The 21,307-nt window shown below is 44.5% G+C and overlaps 2 protein-coding genes and 1 non-coding gene across 3 annotated transcripts in view; 1 reads left to right on the plus strand and 2 right to left on the minus strand.

Moving 5' to 3' along the window:
• LOC126934347 (cytochrome c oxidase assembly factor 5) overlaps positions 1-21,307 on the minus strand; it is a 521,053-nt gene that overhangs the window by 205,091 nt on the left and 294,655 nt on the right. The gene's annotated exons all lie outside the window — the stretch shown is intronic.
• On the plus strand, positions 2,524-2,662 carry LOC126934594 (U4 spliceosomal RNA). The gene has a single exon (XR_007719046.1). It is a non-coding gene; the product is annotated as a U4 spliceosomal RNA (small nuclear RNA).
• Positions 17,259-21,307, minus strand: part of CRACDL (CRACD like) — a 146,996-nt gene continuing 142,947 nt past the window's right edge. The window contains exons 8-10 of the mRNA XM_050755044.1: positions 20,825-20,994; positions 19,569-19,713; positions 17,259-18,084 (exon numbers count right to left, since the gene is read on the minus strand). Coding sequence (XP_050611001.1) covers positions 17,945-18,084; positions 19,569-19,713; positions 20,825-20,994 — 455 coding nt within the window. The 3' untranslated portion in view covers positions 17,259-17,944. The remainder of the gene's footprint in view (positions 18,085-19,568; positions 19,714-20,824; positions 20,995-21,307) is intronic.

Raw genomic sequence — 21,307 nt, forward strand, 5'->3', positions numbered from 1 at the left:
CCACCTGAGGTGAAATCACCATCAGGATTGATGTTTGACTCCTGAATACCAAGGTATTCCCACAGTCAGGCCAATAAACAATGCCTGTAGCGTAGACAACTGTTATAAAAATGCTTATCTAACTTCCCCAGTGGTCACGAATTTTGCAGGAGGGTCTGAGACGTGACCAACTGTCCATGTTTTACCAAAAGCAGTTTGCTATATAAAGACTACTTTCTGGAGGGCAAGTACAGGAATCAACCGTCTCTCGGCCACCAGAGATATTGCTTCTGCTTGTTAGTTCCTTTTAAATGTTTCTTTCTTTCTTAGCCAGGTGCGGTGGCTCATGCCTGTAATCCCAGCACTATGGGAGGCCAAAGCAGGCGAGTGTCACCTGAGGTCAGGAGTTTAAGACCAGCCTGGCCAACATGGTGAAACCCCATCTCTACTAAAAATACAAAAATTAGTCCAGTGTGGTGGCGTACACCTGTAATCCCAGCTACTTGGGAGGCTGAGGCAGGAGAATCACTTGAACCCAGGAGGCAGAGGCCGCAGTGAGGTGAGATCGTGCCATTGCACTCCAGCCTGAGCAACAGAGTGACTTTTTTTTTTTTTTTTTTTTTTTTTTTTTTTTTTTGAGACAGGGCATGACTGTTGTTCAGGCTGGAGTGCAGTGGCATGATCATGGCTCACTGCAGCCTCCACCTTCCAGGCTCAAGTGATCCACATCAGTCTCCTAAGTAGCTGGGACTATAGGCATACACTACCATGCCCAGCTAATTTTTGTATTTTTGGTGGAGATAGAGTCTCACTATGTTGCCCAGGCTGGTCTCAAACTCCTGGGTTCAAGGGATGTATCTGCCTCGGTCCCCACAAAGTGCTGGAATTACAGGCATGAGCCACCATGCCCAGCCTAAATGTTTCTTTCTGAGAAACTGGATTTGTTAACCTCTTTCTTCTTCCTCTCAGTTCCTTTGGCCTCTGGGGGTAGGCTTACCTGCTTACCACAGAAAAAAGAGGTAATGTAAGACAGGAAATTTTATTTAAAAAAAAAGTTTTTTAATTTTTAGTTTTTTATTTTTTGAGATGGAGTCTTGCTCTGTTGCTGAGGCTGGAGTATTGTGGCATGATCTTGGCTCACTGCAACCCCCACCTCCCAGGTTCAAGCGATTCTCCTGCCTCAGCCTCCTGAGTCTCTGGGAATTACAGGCACCTGCCACCATGCCCGGCTAATGTTTGTATTTTTACTGGAGATGGCATTTCACCATGTTGGCCAGGCTGATCTCAAACTCCTGACCTCAAGTGATCTGCCTGCTTCAGGCTCCCAAAGTGCTGGGAGGAAATTTTCTCATGTTTCATGGTTGGGTGAGGGGGTGTCAATAGATTAATATATCAAGAAATAGAGTTATAAGCCTGTATTACCTAGATAATATGTGCATCCACCCAAAGAATACAGAAAATAGTTAAATGTGATTATCCTGGAGAGCGGGACTGCTTCATGGAGAGCAAGGCTTTGCTCATTTAATATTATTCTATAGCTCAGGAATCAGTTAACTATGACGCACAGGCTGGCTGCCTCTTTTGTAAATAAAGTTTTATTGGAACATAGTCACACTCATTTGTATAAGTATGTGGATGTATGAGTGTATGAATGACTTTGCGTTGATAATGGCAGAGTTGAGTAGTTGTGACAGAGACCACATAGCTTAAATATTTGTCATTTGGCCTTTTAAGAAAAAATTTGCTGACCTTTGCTATAGACTAGGATTAAACAAACAAACAAACAAACCCATATGTATGCTTTATGCTGATTTAAAAAAAAAATTAAAGTGGGGGAAAGTCTAAACTGCCCACTTTTCAAAGCCCATTTCCAAACCACTGTAGACTTGAACTCTAGGTTATAGAAACCTCCACATAACTTCTTTTCATTCCTAAATTGTCTCTAGTCACATGCATTTGATCCTGGAACTGGAATATTCACCATATTGTTTTATCTAATATTTCCAGCTCTCAATAGCAACAACAAAAATGTGGCATACAAAAAACCATGAAAAACACAGTCTAAAGAGATGAAGCAACCATTGGGACCAGACCACATATGACACAGATGTTGGAGCTATCAGACATTAATTATGATTAATATGTTAAAGGACCTAAAGGAAAAGGTAGACAGCATGCAAGACCAGATAGGCAATTTCAGCAGAGAAATGGAAACCATTATAAAGAATCAAATGGAAATACTAGAAACAAAACACAGTAATGGAGATGAGATGTGCTTTTGACGGGCCCATCAGTATAATTGATAGAGCTGAGTAAAGAATAAGTAAACTTAAACATATTACCCAAAATAAAATGCAAAGGGGAATAAAGCAAAAAAAATCTCAAGACAGTACAGATAATCCAAGAACTGTAGAACAATATCAGAAATATCAGACAGTCTAATATAAGCATAATTGGAATTCCAGAAGAAGAAGAAAGAGAAAATTGGGCAGAAAACATATCTGAGAAAAATAGTGGCTGGAAACTTTTGAAAATTAGTGACAGAGCTTTATGCAGTGGCAGTATCATAGCCAATGAGGTTTATCTGAGGTGTGATTATTGCTAACTGAAAACTTTTCCTAATACTCCACCATGATGACTTGAAATACAGTCAGCACTGGCAATTTTTGACAGTCTGTACAGACACTGAACTTTATAGTTAAAAACTTAGCTAGAGACACAGAATCAAAGATCTAAGAATACCAGAGCACACCAGCAGGATAAATACCAAAAACAAAGAAACAAACATACCTAGACATATCATGTGTAAATTGCTGCAACTCAAAGACAAAGAGAAACTCTTGAAGGTGATCAGAGAAACTAAACATGCTATCTATTGAGGAACAAGGATAAGAATTACAACAGACTTCTGTCAGAAACCATGCAAACCAGAAGACAATGGATTAACATCTTTAAAGTACTAAATGAAAAAAAAAAAAAAAAGGCTGGCAATCCAAACTTCTATACCTACTTAGAATATCCTTAAAAAGATATGAGAAGTGAAAACCTTCTCAGGCAGACAGAGATTGAGGAAATTCATTGCCAGTAAACCTACTCTACCATAAATATTAAAGGTAGATCTTTAGGCCAGGTGCAGTGGCTCACGCCTGTAATCCCAGCACTTTGGGAGGCCAAGACGGGCAGATCACAATGTCAGGAGATTGAGACCATCCTGGCTAACATAGTGAAACTCTGTCTGTACTAAAAATACAAAAAAAATTAGCCGGGCCTGGTGGCAGGTGCCTGTAGTCCCAGCTACTTGGGAGGCTGAGGCAGGAGAATGGCGTGAACCCAGGAGGGCTTGCAGTGAGCAGAGATCACATGACCGCACTCCAGCCTGGGTGACAGAGCAAGATTCTATCTCAAAAAAATAAATAAATAAATAAAAATAAAGGTAGATCTTTAGGGAGAAGGAATATGATAAAAGTCAAAAGAGCATCAGAAATGAAATAAATAAAAGCAAAGTAAAACATTTTTTCTTTATTTATATTTCCTCTAAAAGATAACTGTTAAAAGCAAACACAGTAACAATAGAATATGTGTTTATAACATACGGAAAAGTGAAATGTATGGCAAACAAGGCACAAGAAACGGGAAGGAAGAACTGGAAATATATTTTTATAAAACCCTTACAATAACTGTGGAATTGCATAATGTTATTTGAAGGCATACTCAGATTATTTTAAAATGTATATTTTAAATGCTAGAGCAACCACTAAAACTGTTTTTAAAGTATAAATGAGATAAAATGGAGTGATAGAAATACTTTAATAGAGGGGATATTCAATATTGATATATTAATAGAAGTGATAAAATTGAATCATAAAATATACTTCTGGTCTGGGCAACATAGGAAGACTCTACCTATGAAAATAAAACTATTCCAATCAATAGAAAAAGAGGGAATCCTCCCTAACTCATTTTATGAGGCCAACATCATTCTGATACCAAAGCCTGGCAGAGACACAACAAAAAAAGAGAATTTTAGACCAATATCCCTGATGAACATCGATGCAAAAATCCTCAATAAAATACTGGCAAACCGGGTTCAGCAACACATCAAAAAGCTTATCCACCATGATCAAGTGGGCTTCATCCCTGGGATGCAAGGCTGGTTCAACATTCACAAATCAATAAACATAATCCAGCATATAAACAGAACCAAAGACAAGAACCACATGATTATCTCAATAGATGCAGAAAAGGCTTTTGACAAAATTCAACAGCCCTTCATGCTAAAAACGCTCAATAAATTCGGTATTGATGGAACGTACCTCAAAATAATAAGAGCTATCTATGACAAACCCACAGCCAATATCATACTGAATGGGCAAAAACTGGAAAAATTCCCTTTGAAAACTGGCACAAGACAGGGATGCCCTCTCTCACCACTCCTATTCAACATAGTGTTGGAAGTTCTGGCTAGGGCAATTAGGCAAGAGAAAGAAATCAAGGGTATTCAGTTAGGAAAAGAAGAAGTCAAATTGTCCCTGTTTGCAGATGACATGATTGTATATTTAGAAAACCCCATTGTCTCAGCCCAAAATCTCCTTAAGCTGATAAGCAATTTCAGCAAAGTCTCAGGATACAAAATTAATGTGCAAAAATCACAAGCATTCTTATACACCAGTAACAGACAAACAGAGAGCCAAATCAGGAATGAACTTCCATTCACAATTGCTTCAAAGAGAATAAAATACCTAGGAATCCAACTTACAAGGGATGTAAAGGACCTCTTCAAGGAGAACTACAAACCACTGCTCAGTGAAATCAAAGAGGACACAAACAAATGGAAGAACATACCATGCTCATGGATAGGAAGAATCAATATCGTGAAAATGGCCATACTGCCCAAGGTAATTTATAGATTCAATGCCATCCCCATCAAGCTACCAACGAGTTTCTTCTTCACAGAATTGGAAAAAAACTGCTTTAAAGTTCATATGGAACCAAAAAAGAGCCCGCATCTCCAAGACAATCCTAAGTCAAAAGAACAAAGCTGGAGGCATCACGCTACCTGACTTCAAAACTATACTACAAAGCTACAGTAACCAAAACAGCATGGTACTGGTACCAAAACAGAGATATAGACCAATGGAACAGAACAGAGTCCTCAGAAATAATACCACACATCTACAGCCATCTGATCTTTGACAAACCTGAGAGAAACAAGAAATGGGGAAAGGATTCCCTATTTAATAAATGGTGCTGGGAAAATTGGCTAGCCGTAAGTAGAAAGCTGAAACTGGATCCTTTCCTTACTCCTTATACGAAAATTAATTCAAGATGGATTAGAGACTTAAATGTTAGACCTAATACCATAAAAATCCTAGAGGAAAACCTAGGTAGTACCATTCAGGACATAGGCATGGGCAAAGACTTCATGTCTAAAACACCAAAAGCAACGGCAGCAAAAGCCAAAATTGACAAATGGGATCTCATTAAACTAAAGAGCTTCTGCACAGCAAAAGAAACTACCATCAGAGTGAACAGGCAACCTACAGAATGGGAGAAAATTTTTGCAATCTACTCATCTGACAAAGGGCTAATATCCAGAACCTACAAAGAACTCAAACAAATTTACAAGAAAAAAACAAACAACCCCATCCAAAAGTGGGCAAAGGATATGAACAGACATTTCTCAAAAGAAGACATTCATACAGCCAACAGACACATGAAAAAATGCTCATCATCACTGGCCATCAGAGAAATGCAAATCAAAACCACAATGAGATACCATCTCACACCAGTTAGAATGGCGATCATTAAAAAGTCAGGAAACAACAGGTGCTGGAGAGGATGTGGAGAAATAGGAACACTTTTACACTGTTGGTGGGATTGTAAACTAGTTCAACCATTATGGAAAACAGTATGGCGATTCCTCAAGGATCTAGAACTAGATGTACCATATGACCCAGCCATCCCATTACTAGGTATATACCCAAAGGATTATAAATTATGCTGCTATAAAGACACATGCACACGTATGTTTATTGCGGCACTATTCACAATAGCAAAGACTTGGAATCAACCCAAATGTCCATCAGTGACAGATTGGATTAAGAAAATGTGGCACATATACACCATGGAATACTATGCAGCCATCAAAAAGGATGAGTTTGTGTCCTTTGTAGGGACATGGATGCAGCTGGAAACCATCATTCTTAGCAAACTATCACAAGAACAGAAAACCAAACACCGCACGTTCTCACTCATAGGTGGGAACTGAACAATGAGATCACTCGGACTCAGGAAGGGGAACATCACACACCGGGGCCTATCATGGGGAGGGGGGAGGGGGGAGGGGGGAGGGATTGCATTGGGAGTTATACCTGATGTAAATGACGAGTTGATGGGTGCAGCACACCAACAAGGCACAAGTATACATATGTAACAAACCTGCACGTTATGCACATGTACCCTACAACTTAAAGTATAATAATAATAAATAAATTAAAAAAAAAAAAAAAAAAAAAGAAAATAAAATTAGCATGATGGCACATACCTGTAGTTTGAGAGGCTGAGGTGGGAGGATTGCTTGTGCCTCAGAGGTTGAGGCTGCAGCGAGCTGTGATTGAGCTACTGCACTCCAGATTAAATGGCAGAGTGAGATACTCTCAAAATAAAATAAAATAATAGAAAAATAAACACAGAGAAGGTTGTAAAAGAGAAAAAAGGAACAAACAACAAACAGAACAAATAGAAAACAACTAGTAACATGGTAAATTTAAATCTAACCATATCAATAACCATTTAAAATATGAATGATCTAAACATGCCAATTAAAAGACTATGACTGAATAAAAAAGCATGCCTCAACTTCATACTGTCTACAATAAACCCACTTTAAAGATAAGACATACATAGATTAAAAGTAAATGGATGGAGGCTGGGCACGGTGGCTCATGCCTGTAATCCCAGCACTTTGGGAGGCCAAGGCAGGCAGATCACTTGAGGCCAGGAGTTTGAGACCAGCCTGGCCAACATGGCAAAATCTCGTCTTTACAAGTAAAAAATAAAAAAAGGAAATAGCTGGAGAAATGTACACTATGCAAACACCAGCCAAAAGAAAGTTGGAGTAGCTGTATTAATTTTAAAGTAAACTTAAGAACAAGGAAGATAATCAGGAATAGAGGCATTATATAGTAATAAAGGGTCAATTCTCCAAGAAGACATAACAGTTCTCTACGTGTTCGCACCTAACCACAGAGGCTTCAAAATACACAAGACAAAAACTAACAGATTTGGAAGGAGAAATAGAGAAATCCACAACTGCAGTCTGAGAGTTCAACACTCCTCTTTCAGTAAATGATGGAACAAGTAGGCAGAAAAATCAGTAAGGATACAAATGACCCAAACAACACGACCAACCAATTGGATCTGATTAACATTTATAGGACTTTTCGCCCAACAACAGCATTTCTCAAGTGTACATGGAACATTAATTAGCCAAGAACATTTGCCATATTTTGGGCCACAGAATGCCCATGTAAAGGCAATATTCCATGTAACAGGTAGTTGTGGTCTGATCTGTAGCCGAGAAGAGCAGGTTTGGATAGTTTGAAACAAGGTTCCTCTTTTCTTTTACCTGTCTCCTTCTTTCCATCTCTGCTGCTCTTCCACTCCCACTAAGAAATACTGCATGGAAACATTCATGTAGCTAATTACCTTGTTTATTAATCCTTTCAACAGACATTAGCTAGACACCTACTGTGTACCAGGTGCACCACCATACTGGCGATTGACTGGGTGTAAAATAAAAGATGGCATTGCCGGGGCTGGTGAGTGCCTCGCAAATGAAGACTGTAGCCTTCTGCAGACTGACTCAAAGCAATGTCCTGAGAAGGAGGGAGGGGCACAGGGACTGAAGGTATCGGAAACTAGGGAGAGCGAAGAGCACTAAAAATGGAAGATGATTCTTTCTCTTTCTTTCCTTTTTGTTTTTGGAGACAGTCTCGCCCTGTCACCCAGGCTAGAGTACAGTGGCACGATCTCAGCTCACTGCAATCTCCACCTCCCAGGTTCAAGAGATTCTCATGCCTCAGCCTCTGGAGTAGCTGGGATTATAGGCATGCACCACCATGCCGGCTAATTGTTGTATTTTTGGTAGAGACAAGGTTTCGCCATGTTGGCCAGGCTGAACTGGAACTCCTGACCTCGTGATCCACCTGCCTTAAGTATCAAAAATAAGCTGGCCTTATTTGTGGCTGACCACAAAGGCTTAGAGTTGGTGTGGCCCAAGAAGTCACCTCTCCTAGCCCAGACCTAGAGAGGCAACCCCAATCCTAAATGTAGACCACACTAGACTTGTACGTTAGTTTATCAGGACTGCCATAACACAGTATCCCAGACTGGGCAGCTTAAACAAGATAAATTATTTTTTTCATAATTCTAGAGGCTGAAAGTCAAAAATCAAGGTGTCAGCAGGGTTGGTTTTTTCTGAGGCCTTTCCTTGGCTTGTAGATGGCCATCTCTGTCTTCATCTGGTCTTCCTTCAGTGTGTGTCTGTGTCCTAATCTCCTTTTCTTCTTGGTACACCAGTCATACTGGATTAGGGCCCACACTAGTGACTTCATTCTACTTTGATTACCTCTTTAAAGACCCTATCTCCAAATACAGCCAATTCTGAGGCATTAGGTTTAAAACTTCCACATATGAATTTTGAGGGACCCAATTGAGCCTATAGTTTAACTCTGAAGCCCGGCATCCCATGGGAAGAGATCATAGAGAGAAGAAAGCTCTGGAACCCTGCGATGGCCAGAGCAGAGGTGTCCAGTGGATACACGGAACTGTTGCCTGTAAGGGCAGCAACTGCTGGGATCCAGGTCCCCTGCAGTCACATTCAGGATCCCCATTGATCCAAGACACATCTGTCTCTAGCCAGTGCCAGGAAAGCCGGCTCTGATCTTGGCCACTGAGAGTTTAGTGCCCAGCCCTATATCCTTTGTAAACTCCTCATTTCAGCACCACTGGTGGACAGTGCTCTGAGTGGAAAGGGTAATTTGAGGCAGAGGCTCCGGTGGGCGGCCCTACACCCAGCGTTACGGCGGGCGTCCAGCCACTGCCTCCTGCTCTGCCTCGTGGGAGCCTGGGCAGCCCGCACTGGCGGAAGCACCTGATCCTTATAGATGAGATGGTAAGTGGGGCGGCAGGGGTAAGTGGTGATGAAAACAATCCCTTGGCCCGCTCCTTGGGAGAGATGGAGAATCTAAATATAAAGGCTTCTGCTCCTGAAAGATTGGGTTTATTTTGTCTAAAGGACTCCTTAGTGATTTGCTTCCAGTTTCCTTTGTCTCTGCAGCAATTTTGCATTATCCTAAGTCTGATGGCAGAATTCTTATTCCCATGGGAAATCTTTCAGGCGCAACTTGTTCTTTCTGGATCGTGAGCTCAATGTTGAATTTCAGTTTTTCTGCAAGTGGAATAGCAGCTGTCACACTGGACATTTGGCAGGGAGGGCCACTCAGGCTACAAGACCTGCAGGTCTGGAGGCCTCTGGCCTGCCTGCACACCTTCAGGGTGCTCTCTGGAGAGGCTGGGCTCCTGGGGCACACCCTAACCACAAGCCTGGCCGCTGCTGTTTCTATGCACCTTCTGGAAATCACACACATCTCTCTTTTCTTTCCATGCGAATAAGGATAATTTCCCAATAGAGAAGCATGGAAGGAAGCTAGACAGTGCATAGAAAGCAAATGTCAACCACACCTGTGCTGTCACCCAACACATGTGTTCAGCCTGCGTTGTTTCTGCTATTTGACCCCAAAACACCTGTTCACCAGAGATTATTTCCATTGATCAAGGGATAAATATTTCCCTCCGCACAGGAGTTCAACAGAACCAACTGAAGGGCTCAGGGGTGGGGCTGGGGGAGCCGATGTGTACAGGGCCCAGAAGAGCTGCCTTCTGGTAATAAAAAGCTGTCAGAGCATTCTGGACAATGACATTCTACATAAAAGCCTACTTGGGGGACTTTCTGAATGATTACTTCTTGGTAATGAATAGTAAGAAGAGCACTATGTAAAATGCCCCTGCCTTAGATGGTACCTGTTGTCATTCTAGATGCAGAGTGGCTCCAGGCTGGGGACGCCGCTCAGTTCAGACTTCCTCTGAGGGCGAGGATCCATACAGCATCCTGGAGGGGTGAGGTCCTCCTGCAGCCTGCCCCCTCAGGTGCCAGAGAGCTCACTCCTGACCGGATATCCTGTCCTGCGCTGAACAGCTCTCATAGTTAATACTTTTCTTTCTCTCGAACATTCATTTATGGTCCTGGTTTGTTCCCTGTGGCGTTATACAGAATGAGTCCACTTTCTCTTCCTCCTTCCTTCCAACAGCTGCTGTCAAAACCTCTCCTCCCTCCCCTGGTTTCTCTGAGCTAAGCCTCTCGCTTCTGTGAAGTCTCACCCACAGGAGACTTTCTCGCCTGCCATCCTGGTTGTCCTCACACGAACCCTCTCTGGAAGTTAAGGATTTGTGTAGGGGGGTGCGTATCACTTCCGCCTACATTCCACAAGCCAGGACTTGATTGCAGGCCTAGGCAGATGTGTGTGTTGGGTGGGAGGGGGCTGAGGCTGGCGATGCGGTTCCTAACTGGGCATCCGCTTCCAGAACCACTCCATACCATGCGAGGGGACCACAGGTGTTCGAGGTATGCCTCCAGCTATCTCTGCTCACAGGCTGAGACAGCCTGCCATTCGGGAGGTGTTAAATAACATTTTCTCACACTGTGCTTACGCTTATATTCTTAACCCCAGCTAAAATGTTAACTTTAAAACAAGTAGGGATTTTTCACTTCAAAATACAGAAAAATAATATGAAAAACCTGCTGTTGTGTAACAAATTATCCCCAGTCGTGCTGACTTAATAATACATGCAGTTTCAATGGGTCAAGATTTGGGAGCAGCCTCGCCGGGCAGTCTGACCTGGGATTTCTCATGAGGCTGCTGTCAGTGTGTCAACTGGGCTGCAGGCTTCTGAAGGCTTCACAGGGGCTGGTGGGGCCCATTCCAAGGCAGTTCATCCACTTGGCTGGCGGGAGGCCTCAGCCACCAGCACCAGCTTGCTGGCCATGGGAAGGAGCTGTGTGGGGATCTCCACAGGCTGCCTGAGTGTCCTCGAGATCCAGGGACTGACTTCCTTCAGAGCGAATGGTCCAAGAACATGCACGCAAACGCAGCGGTGTCTTTCATGGCCTAGCTTCAGACAGCACACATCTTCCCATCACTCTCCCGCACTCAAGGGAAGGGGAATTAACTCCACACGTTGAACAGAGGACTGCCACAGCATGTGGGGACACACTTTGAAATGCCTAAACTATTTCCATTTCAAACCTCCTCTATAGGAATTATTTTCCTGTCTTTTTCCCCTAGAATCTAATATAATAATTGCTGTCTTTGAATTTTTTTTCTTCCCCAGTTTTCCATTTAACAGTGATGCGAATCTAGAGCCCACCTCCCTGGTTGCATTTTTCTCAAAATGTCAGGGGCACCTCTATTTTCTCCCTGTTTTTTCTTCTTCTCAATGACTCTCTGCCTATGAAATAGACGAGCATCCCCTCTGACGTGTGCACAAGGACGCCTGGGTTGTCCTCAGGTGGGCAGCCTCACCCGAGTCAAAAACGGTGACGGTCTCAGGGAGAAGCTTATCCAAACCTGGATGGGGTAAGGAGGAGGACTCTCTTCAGGGCTGTTTGCATTGTCAGTCCTATAAGATGGATTTTTTTTTTCTTTTGAGAAGTGTGGCAACTCAGGATGGATGGAATCACATGAACCACAGATCCTGTGGCTAGTGGTTTTAAGCACTTATCAAAGCATAGCCTTGAATGAGGTGGAGAACATTTTACTCATGACATTCTCCTCAGTGGGATGACTCCTTTTGTTCTGAAGACATTCTCTGTTAAGCTGCTTGGCGTGGTGTACGAGGGAGAGCTCAAGGCAGGCCTGATGTGCCTGAGACAACCAAGGGAAATTTGTCCTGCTAGGGAGGTGGAGCTGTGGGACTAGGAAGCTAGGGAGGGCCATGTCCCTCAGGATACGTCCCCTCCTTGTGACCCCAGTCCCAATTATTTAATGGGTCTGACCAAGACACAGAATGCAGATATGCATGGAGTTCTTCTGCAGACTGCTGAAGGGGCCAAGTTCTGGGAAAAGAGAGCAAAACTTCCAAGAACGCACGAGTCCCAAGTGCAAAGGAGACGGTAGAAATAGAAGACCCAGGAACCAGGGGCAAAGTTTTGCATTTCCCAAGCATAGAATCTGCTGGCATCCAAGTTGATTTTACCTTGCTCTTCAGGGGAAAGGAGACTCCTGGGTATCTATCATACATATGGGCTGTCAGAGCGCTGTACACCCAAATAACATCACACACCCTTCTGCCTGAATACCAAAGCTCAGCACTAACACTCAAGCCACGGTAAGGAAAATGGGCCAGTGTCCCCATGTAGCCAGGGCAAGCACATGACCATGTCATCGTTACAGTGGCTCCCCCTTATCAGCTGGATCAAAATGTGGGGCTCCTATTGCCGGGAACCACAAAAGCAGCCTGCAAGTGTGGGTGCTTCTTCCTTGTCTGAATCTCTGGACGGCAAGGCGTGCTTCAGAAAGACCTGATTCAGCAATTTTCCCTTCTCTCCTACAAGTCTATTCCTATTCATACGTAAACCTGCTCTTGTAGCAAATGAATAGGAAAACCTTCTCTTGCCCCCAGCTACTGCCATTTCTTCTGCTCCTGTATTCATGTATGAGTAAAATTTCTTGGAAGTTGGTTATAGCTGATGTAGCTACAGGCTGGCCAGCTTTGACCTACTATACCTATACCTCCACCCCCACTTGTCCATGGGAAGGGCCCTTGTCAAGTCATCTGTGACTTTTGGGTTCCCAAGCCAATGGCTGCTCTTGTTCTCATCTGGTTGGATCTCTCAGATCCCACTCTCAGCAGATCCCACTCTCAGCGGGTCCCACTCTCAGCGGGTCCCACTCTCAGCAGATCCCACCCTCAGTGGGTCCCACTCTCAGTGGGTCCCACTCTCAGCAGATCCCACTCTCAGCGGGTCCCACTCTCAGCGGGTCCCACTCTCAGCAGATCCCACCCTCAGTGGGTCCCACTCTTAGTAGGTCCAAATCTCAGTGAGTCCCACTCAGCAGGTCCCACTCTTAGCAGATTCCACTCTCAGCAGATCCCATTCTCAGCAGATCCCACTCGCAGCAGATCCCACTCTCAGCGGGTCCCACTCGCAGCAGATCCTACTCTCAGGAGATCCCACTCTCAGCGGATCCCACTCTCAGGAGATCCCACTCTCAGCGGATCCCACTCTCAGCGGGTCCCACTCTCAGCGGGTCCCACTCTCAGCGGATCCCACTCTCAGCGGATCCCACTCTCAGCGGATCCCACTCTCAGTGGACCCCACTCTTAGCAGGTCCAAATCTCAGTGAGTCCCACTCAGCAGATCCCACTCTCAGCAGATTCCACTCTCAGCAGATTCCACTCTCAGCAGATCCCACTCTCAGCGGATCCCACTCTCAGCGGATCCCACTCTCAGCGGTTCCAAATCTCAGCAGATCCCACTCTCAGCAGATTCCACTCTCAGCAGATCCCTCTCAGCAGATCCCACTCTCAGCGGATCCCACTCTCAGCAGATCCCACTCTCAGCAGTTCCAAATCTCAGCAGGTCCAAATCTCAGTGAGTCCCACTCAGCAGGTCCCACTCTCAGCTGATCTCACTCTCAGCAGATTCCACTCTCAGCAGATTCCACTCTCAGTGGGTCCCACTCTCAGCAGGTCCAAATCTCAGTGAGTCCCACTCAGCCGGTCCCACTTTCAGCTGATCTCGCTCTCAGCAGATTCCACTCTCAGCAGATCCCACTCTCAGCGGGTCCAAATCTCAGTGAGTCCCACTCAGCAGGTCCCACTCTCAGCGGATCTCACTCTCAGCAGATTCCACTCTCAGCGGAGCCCCCTCTCAGCGGGTTCATCTTACACAGCTGATTCTTCCCTCTTCTTTCCAACACTTTTTCTCGCCTCACTTTTGCTTTCCCTTTTCCTTCACAGACCCTTTTGACAACTCTAGATCCCTAGTGCAGGAGTGTCCTAGGATCAATCCTGCCACCCTGCTCTCCCTTGTCTAGACCCCTGACTTCCCATCCTATCCAAATGCTGATGACCTGCAATTGTACAACTTGATATTTCCACTGAGATGTCTAACGGGAATCTCAGATTTAAGATGTCCAAATTGAACTCCTTTCTGTGAATCTCACCCTCCACATCCATTTCCGTGTTACCACGACTCACCCAGAAGCTCCAACCAAAAATCTAGGTATCATCTCTACCTCCACCCTTTCCTTCTCACACCAACCATGTCAAACCCAACTGCATGCTGGATTTGATGCTAACTTTATTTTTGAGAGAGAGTCTCATTCTGTTGCCCAGGCTGGAGTGCAGTGGGGCGATCTCAGTTCACTGTAACCTCTACCTCCCAGGTTTAAGTGATTCTCCTGCCTCAGCCTTCCTAGTAGCTGGGATTATAGACATGCACCACCACAACAGGCTAATTTTTTCTTTTTTTTTTTTTTGTATTTTTAGTAGAGACAAGGTTTTACCATGTTGGCCAGGCTGGTCTCAAACTCCTGACCTCAGGTGATCCACCCTCCTCAGCCTCCCAAAGTGTTGGGATTACAGGCATGAGCCACCGCACCTGGCCTGACACTACCTTTAAATTGTGGTTTGAATCCATCTGCTTCTCTCCACCTCCAGCATTACCTTAGACCAGGCCACCATGACCATTTTTATAATTAGATCACCTCCAGTAAACCTTTCACTAACTACCCAGTCTCACGTAGTCCTTCCGGCATGACCAAGACCTTCTGTTTTAGGCTCGCCATTGAACTTACTGCTATTTTTACTTCGGGTTTTTTGGTATGTTTTATATTTATTTATTGTCCCCCACCATACCCAAATAAGACAGGTGTGGCACAAGGTTAGCCTGTTACTTGTTTGTTCATCAGTTGTCCCTAGGCCCTCACAGAATGCAGGCACTAAAGCGTCACCTGAATGAGGTGAAGGAATGAATGAAAATACCACATAGTTAAGGCAGATGCTCACGATTAAAAATTACAAACGCCTGCCCTCCCCTTTTCCACTCTGTCTAAGGAATTAAAAGAAGAGGTGTCCCTAGGACATAGAAGCCCCCAAGGTCAAGTTCAGTGCTCTCATGTCTGGGTTGTCTTTGAGGCCACAGATTCGCCACTGCACCAGTGCTTTTTATTAAAAAATTTTTTTTTTCTCAGATGGAGTCTCGCTCTGTCACCCAGGCTGGAGTGCAGTGGTGCGACCTTGGCTCACTGCGACCTCCACCTCCCGAGTTCAAGCAATTCTCCTGCCTCAGCCTCCTGAGTAGCTGGGATTACAGGCGCGTGCCACCACGCCCAGCTAATTTTTTTTTATTTTTAGTAGAGATGGGGTTTCACCATGTTGACCGTGCTGGTCTCGAACTCTTAACCTCAAGTGATTTGCTGCACCAATGCTTTTTAAAAATGGGGATATTGGCTGGGTGGAGTGGCTCATACCTGTAATCCCACACTCTGGGAGGCTGAGGCAGGAGGATCGCTTGAGCCCAGGAGTTCAAGACCAGCCTAGGTAACATAGTGAGACCCCGTCTCTAAAAAAAAAAAACCAGAAGATTAGCCAGGTGTGGTGCACATCACATCTGTTGTCTCAGCTACTTGGAAGGCTGAGGCGGGAGGACCGCTTGAGCCCAAGAGCTAAAGGCTGCAGTGAGCTGAGATTGCTCCACCACACTCCAGCCTGGGGGCAGAGCGAGACTCTGTCAATAAAATAAAATAAATAAAATATAAAAATGGGGATGTTACTCGAGGGTAGTGTTTAAAAGCATGGGCCTTAGAGTCACTTTCCAGGTTCATACCTGCTATAGGATCTTAGCCTCAATGTGCCTCAGTTTCCTCACCTGCAAAGTGGACATACTTACCCTCAAAGGACTGTGCAGAGGATTCTAAACTACATATGAAATACAGAGCAGCGGCTGGCTCAGGAATTGCTCCCCCGTCTTTCTTCTTAGGAAAACTAGGGCTGGTAATTCCTTGCAGGCTTTTATCATCTCTGCTGCCACTCTGGACTTCCCAACATCGCCAAATTTCGGCGAAGGTCTCAGCTGGTTATGACAGAAGGGTCACCAACTCCACGCTGAAAGTGGCAACTGCAGGGCCACAACCTAGTGAATTCTCCCAGTGTCCTAAAAATGGCACCCTTCTAACTCACCAGGCATCAGAGAGAATTAAACCAAGTCCTCAAATCCACAGAGAATATCAGCATCTGCTTGAACAAAACCAAACCAAATACTTTTGATCTTGCAGTGAAATCTGCTGCCTCAAAATGGTTCATCTGAAATCACCTGCTAAGGAGAAATGATGGTTTGGGGTTAATAATAGCCAACATGATTTTTGCCAGTTAAAACAATTCACAGACGCCTTGGCTTTGGGAGCAAGGCTAGATGGATGGAGTTCTTGTATTAGAGCATATTCACCATGGAATTCAGTATTGACGTTCTCTAAGAGAATGCAATCAGTAAATCAATTTGGTTGGGAAAAAAACTGACCCAGGACTTTCTCAATAAAGGTAGGCTCAATCAACTTGTGTAGTACTAACAGCTAGAAAAATAATATTCATGAAGATGGAAAATACAATAAAAGTAGCAAGGCCCTAGGGTATATAAAATCAAATTATAGTATATCATGAAGTTGTACTGATTCTGATGGCTAAATGCCCCCAGCTATACGTATTCCCATGGAGACTACCTTGTTCAAAGGAACAAATTGGAACTGTTTTAAACAGTAAAGAGGCATTCTATAACCAAGACAATTCTGAGATTTCAAATATGTTTTCCTTCTACCTGGTTTTTCCACATTCCACATTCAGGGGTCAGACTGGCTGATGTACTAGCAACCCAGCTTTCAACAGAAATATGCAGGTTCCATTGATTAGATGCTCAAGAATGATAACTTCTAAGGAATTTTTATATATTCAGTATGTCGTACTAAATAGATGAAAAGAGTTAAAATCCTACATTACTGTCTGTCTTCAAAATTCTCACTGGGGGGAAAAAAACCTCAAAAACTCAAACTCCACAATTAACCCAATTCAGAATTTTAAATGAGGCATGTATGAAGCAAACTCAGTGCTGGAGGATGTTCTCTAAATCTGAGGAGAAATAACATTTACACTTAGAACAGAGGCATGTTTGAAACCTTTTATTAAACAGGCAATGCATTGTGCAGTGGTTAAAGACACAGATGCCTAGTGGAAAAGTTTAAAAATTATTTTGGGAAATGGTCTATGAATTGATGAACCCTGCCATGTTCCTTCATCTCCTTCTCAGAGTGGCTGCCTTTAGGAAAACAGATTGTTTTATAGCTGCTCTTGGAAACGGCATCTCTGTTTTGCCATGAATGTCATGCCTCGTAGTAAACATGAGAGAAGACAGGATCCACAGGCAAGACAGCGACCAGAGACATGGGCTGATCTCAGCTGGAAGCACAGATGTCCCTTCGCCTAGAAGGGCTTCTCTTCTGGCCTTTGCTGGGTGTCCTACTTACGCGTCCAACTTCATTTCTGTTTTCTTTCTTGTCTGAGGCTTCTTCATCAAGGGAATTCTAAAAGACACACGCGTACCTTTGGGCACAGGAACTGGTTCCTGGATCTTTCAGTGTTGTTCTTGTTTCTGGGCCCTCTGGCCCAGGAGTATGGCTGTGTGTTGATCCTCTTTGTTTTGCCTGGTTCCTTCCTCTTCCCCAAGTTCGTCATAACTTGATGATAAAATCAATCTTTAAGTTTCACGGTCTGTTTGCCACAATATACTGGCAGTTTTTTAACTAAGTGGCTTGTCAGGGTAGTGGACATGCTTTATCAGCACACTGCCCACCTATTTTATAATCTGGGGCATGTCACTCCAGGCTTGAGATTTCTTTCTGGCAAGTTCCATCCAGGATGGCTGATCTGTACTGGCATAACTGGCTCTCTTCAGCTGATGCAATTCCTTCTCCATCATCACTGCAGACTGAGCTGCTTGGAAGGGAGACAAAACAAACAGAAACATGAGCAGCGACTTCGGATTTTCCCTTAAGCCTCTTGCGTTTCTTGAAATAGACATCGAGGTCTTAACTGTGTTCTCGAACAGAAAATTCAATAATATGTGAACATGCAAGGAAGATTTGGGCCTAGAATATGTCATTTATGTGATAAAAAGACTTACGAACAAGTTCAAACAATTCTGGCAATGCAATGAGGTGAGAGAGACTTTGGAAATAAAATGGCAGGAGCTCTACAGATGGGCTGCACAACAGTGTCCCTCTACTTAACACTACTGAACTGTTCACTTAAAAATGGCTAAGATGGTAAATTCTGTTATGTGCCTTTACCACAATTAAAAAAATATAAAAATTTCCATATATATGCATTTTCGTATATATATATGTATATTTGTGTGTATATATGTATGTATGTGTGTATACATATGTATTTTTTGAGACAGAAGTCTTGCTGTGTTACCCAGGCTGGAGTGCAGTGGTGCAATCTCGGTTCACTGCAATCTCTGCCTCCCGGGTTCAAGCGATTCTCCTGCCTCAGTTTCCCAAGTAGCTGGGATTACAGACATGCACCACCATGCCTGTCTAATTTTTTTATTTTTAGTAGAGATGGGGTTTTGCATGTTGGTCAGGCTGGTCTTGAACTCCTGACCTCAGGTGATCCGCTCGACTCGGCCTCCCAAAGTGCTGGGATTATAGGTGTAAGCCAAGGCGTCTGGCCTAAAAATTTTTACATATCGATACATGCAACAACAAAGGCATATCTTGAAGATGCTATGTTCAGTGAAAGATGCCAGATAAAAAAGGGCACATACGTTAGGATTCCATTCATTAGAAATGTCCAAAAAAGGCAAATCCATAGAGACAGAGTAGATTAGTGGTTGCCTAGAGCTAGGAGTGGGAGTGGGACGTGACTGTAAATGGGCATGAGGTTTCTCTTTAGTGTGAGGGAAATATTGTAAAATTAGATTGTCATCATAGCTGTGCGACTCTGTAAATACATACCTGCTCACTGTCAATATACAGTCATCCCCTGGTGTATGCCGGGGGTTGGTTCTAGGACCTCTCCCACCTGCATACACCAAAATCTATGAATACTCAAGTTCTGCAGTCAGCCCCGTGGAACCCGCATATGCAAAAAGATGGCCCTCTGTTTTCTCAGGTTTCACATCCTAAGGATACAGGTAATTTTCCATCTGGGTTTGGCTGGAAAACAGTCAGCATTTAAGTAGACCTGTACAGTTCAAACTTGTGTGTTCAAGGGTCAACCTTATACTTAATGAACTGTACACTTAAAATGGATGAGTTTTATGACACGTAAATTACATCTCTGTAAGAGCTGAGTAGAAAACTCAAGGTGGCAAGTAATTCGCAAAAACCAAACCAAACCAAAACCCGAACTGCAGGAACGACCCAGGAAAATGATTTCGAAGTATGTGGTCATGTTTGCAGATTTCATACCCAAGTTCTGATGGGACAAAGAGATTCCTCTTTGCAGCCCCTCCTTGAGGTTGAGCTTTGCCCCCTGCTTCCGGTCCACAGCGGGCTTCACAGGGGTTATCAGGAAAGACTTGCTGCGGACAAAGTCAGCTTGCTTCACAGGCTCCTGTTGGGACACAAGACACACGCTGCCAAGTCACCAGTGATTCAGACAGGGGCAAACACACCCAAAGTGAAGGAGCTGCAAGGCTGCCCGTCCAAGATGCTTGCACTGCTGGCACTTTCTTGGGAGGGCACCCTAGTGTCAGCTCACTAACACCAAGTGGTCAGATGCTGGTGCTCAGACTGGCATGCGGCCTTATCCTGGCACACGCATGCATCACGGCTTCCTTCCTGTCCCCACACCTGGCTTCAGGGCCAGATGGCAGATGGCAGGGATCCCATTTGGCAGTGAAGATGATTTGTTTAGAATCGATTTGTGATTTTTATGACAGTTGGTATAGTTACAGATGTCCCAAACCGGTTACTACTTGTTTTCTAAATGCCCCACGCCTGCATGAGGGTCCTCGAGTCTGGGTATAGTGGAGGTTCTAGTTAAAACGAGGGGAAGCAGGTCCTACTGCAGGCTCAGGCTCTCTTCCCCACATGGCTGAAACACACAGATTTATCATGGTGCTATTGGGGGATACAAAAATTGCGAGTCTCGGCCTGATTCTAGGCATAGTTTGGGCTGGTGAAAGCTGCCTTCCGTTCAGAGTACAAAATGAAACCACAGGTTCTAGCCCTGCAGCCGCAGGTGAGGAATGAGGAGCTCCAGCATGTGGCCAGTGGAGCAGCAAAGAGCAGGGCTCACTCCTCACAGCATAATGAGCTGGGATGGAGCTGTTGACATCATTGCTGTGTGTCTAACTCAGAAGTTATTTTAACCTCCTTCCATTTTTCTAGATGCTGAGCTGCTGCGTTGCCAAGGAGGCAGGGAGTAGAGAGCTGTCTGCACCGCCGAAGTGACTCACGTGCTTCTCTGTATCCCAACAGCTCAGCATGTGCAAAGGCAGGCAGAATGCTCCACCATGGAGGTTAGGATTTGGCAAGTCATTTATTTTGCTTCATTGGCCCTCGACCACACATCCACAAGCATCACAGGTGACGGTCCCTGTGATGCCCATGCAGGACGTGTGGTCCTTATGGGGTCCTCGCCCCAGCCCCAGCTGGCTGCTCCCTCCTGCACCCACAGAATGGAAAGCATCTGCTCTAAGCAACGGGGCTCTCTCGGGCACCTTGGGTTGCTTTCCTGGTTCAGACTTCAGGGTCCGTGTCCCAGGTTTGTCTTCCTGGTTGGGTGGCTGGTCCAAGGTCCCTCGCCGCTTCTGCCTAGTGACGGTGATCCAGGGTGGCACAGGCTGCCCATCAGCTCCAGGCCCTGTTGCTGCAGGCGGCAGACTCTTTTCTGTTGGGTAAAGGCACAAGATTATAGAAACAGTCCCGTTCCCTCTTCGGTTTCACGCTTTGTGTCTCCCGCACAGAGAACACTACTGCTTTGGTTCGGGGTTGCAGGGGGTCTGGGCGAGCATTACTTTCTTTAGGGGACTTTGTTTTCTTATTAAAGATGCATCAGAGAGATTATGCTCCTCTAGTCTGAGTCATAAAAAATTAAATGCAACTGCTTCTATAGGGTCTGCATGTACTTAAGCCAACTTCCTCTTGGGAATCCCTTCTGGAAGGAGATAAAAAATAGTACACAAATAGATACAATTTCTTTA

This window comes from Macaca thibetana, chromosome 13 (genome assembly GCF_024542745.1).
Source record: "Macaca thibetana thibetana isolate TM-01 chromosome 13, ASM2454274v1, whole genome shotgun sequence".
In the NCBI taxonomy this organism is placed as follows: domain Eukaryota; kingdom Metazoa; phylum Chordata; class Mammalia; order Primates; family Cercopithecidae; genus Macaca; species Macaca thibetana.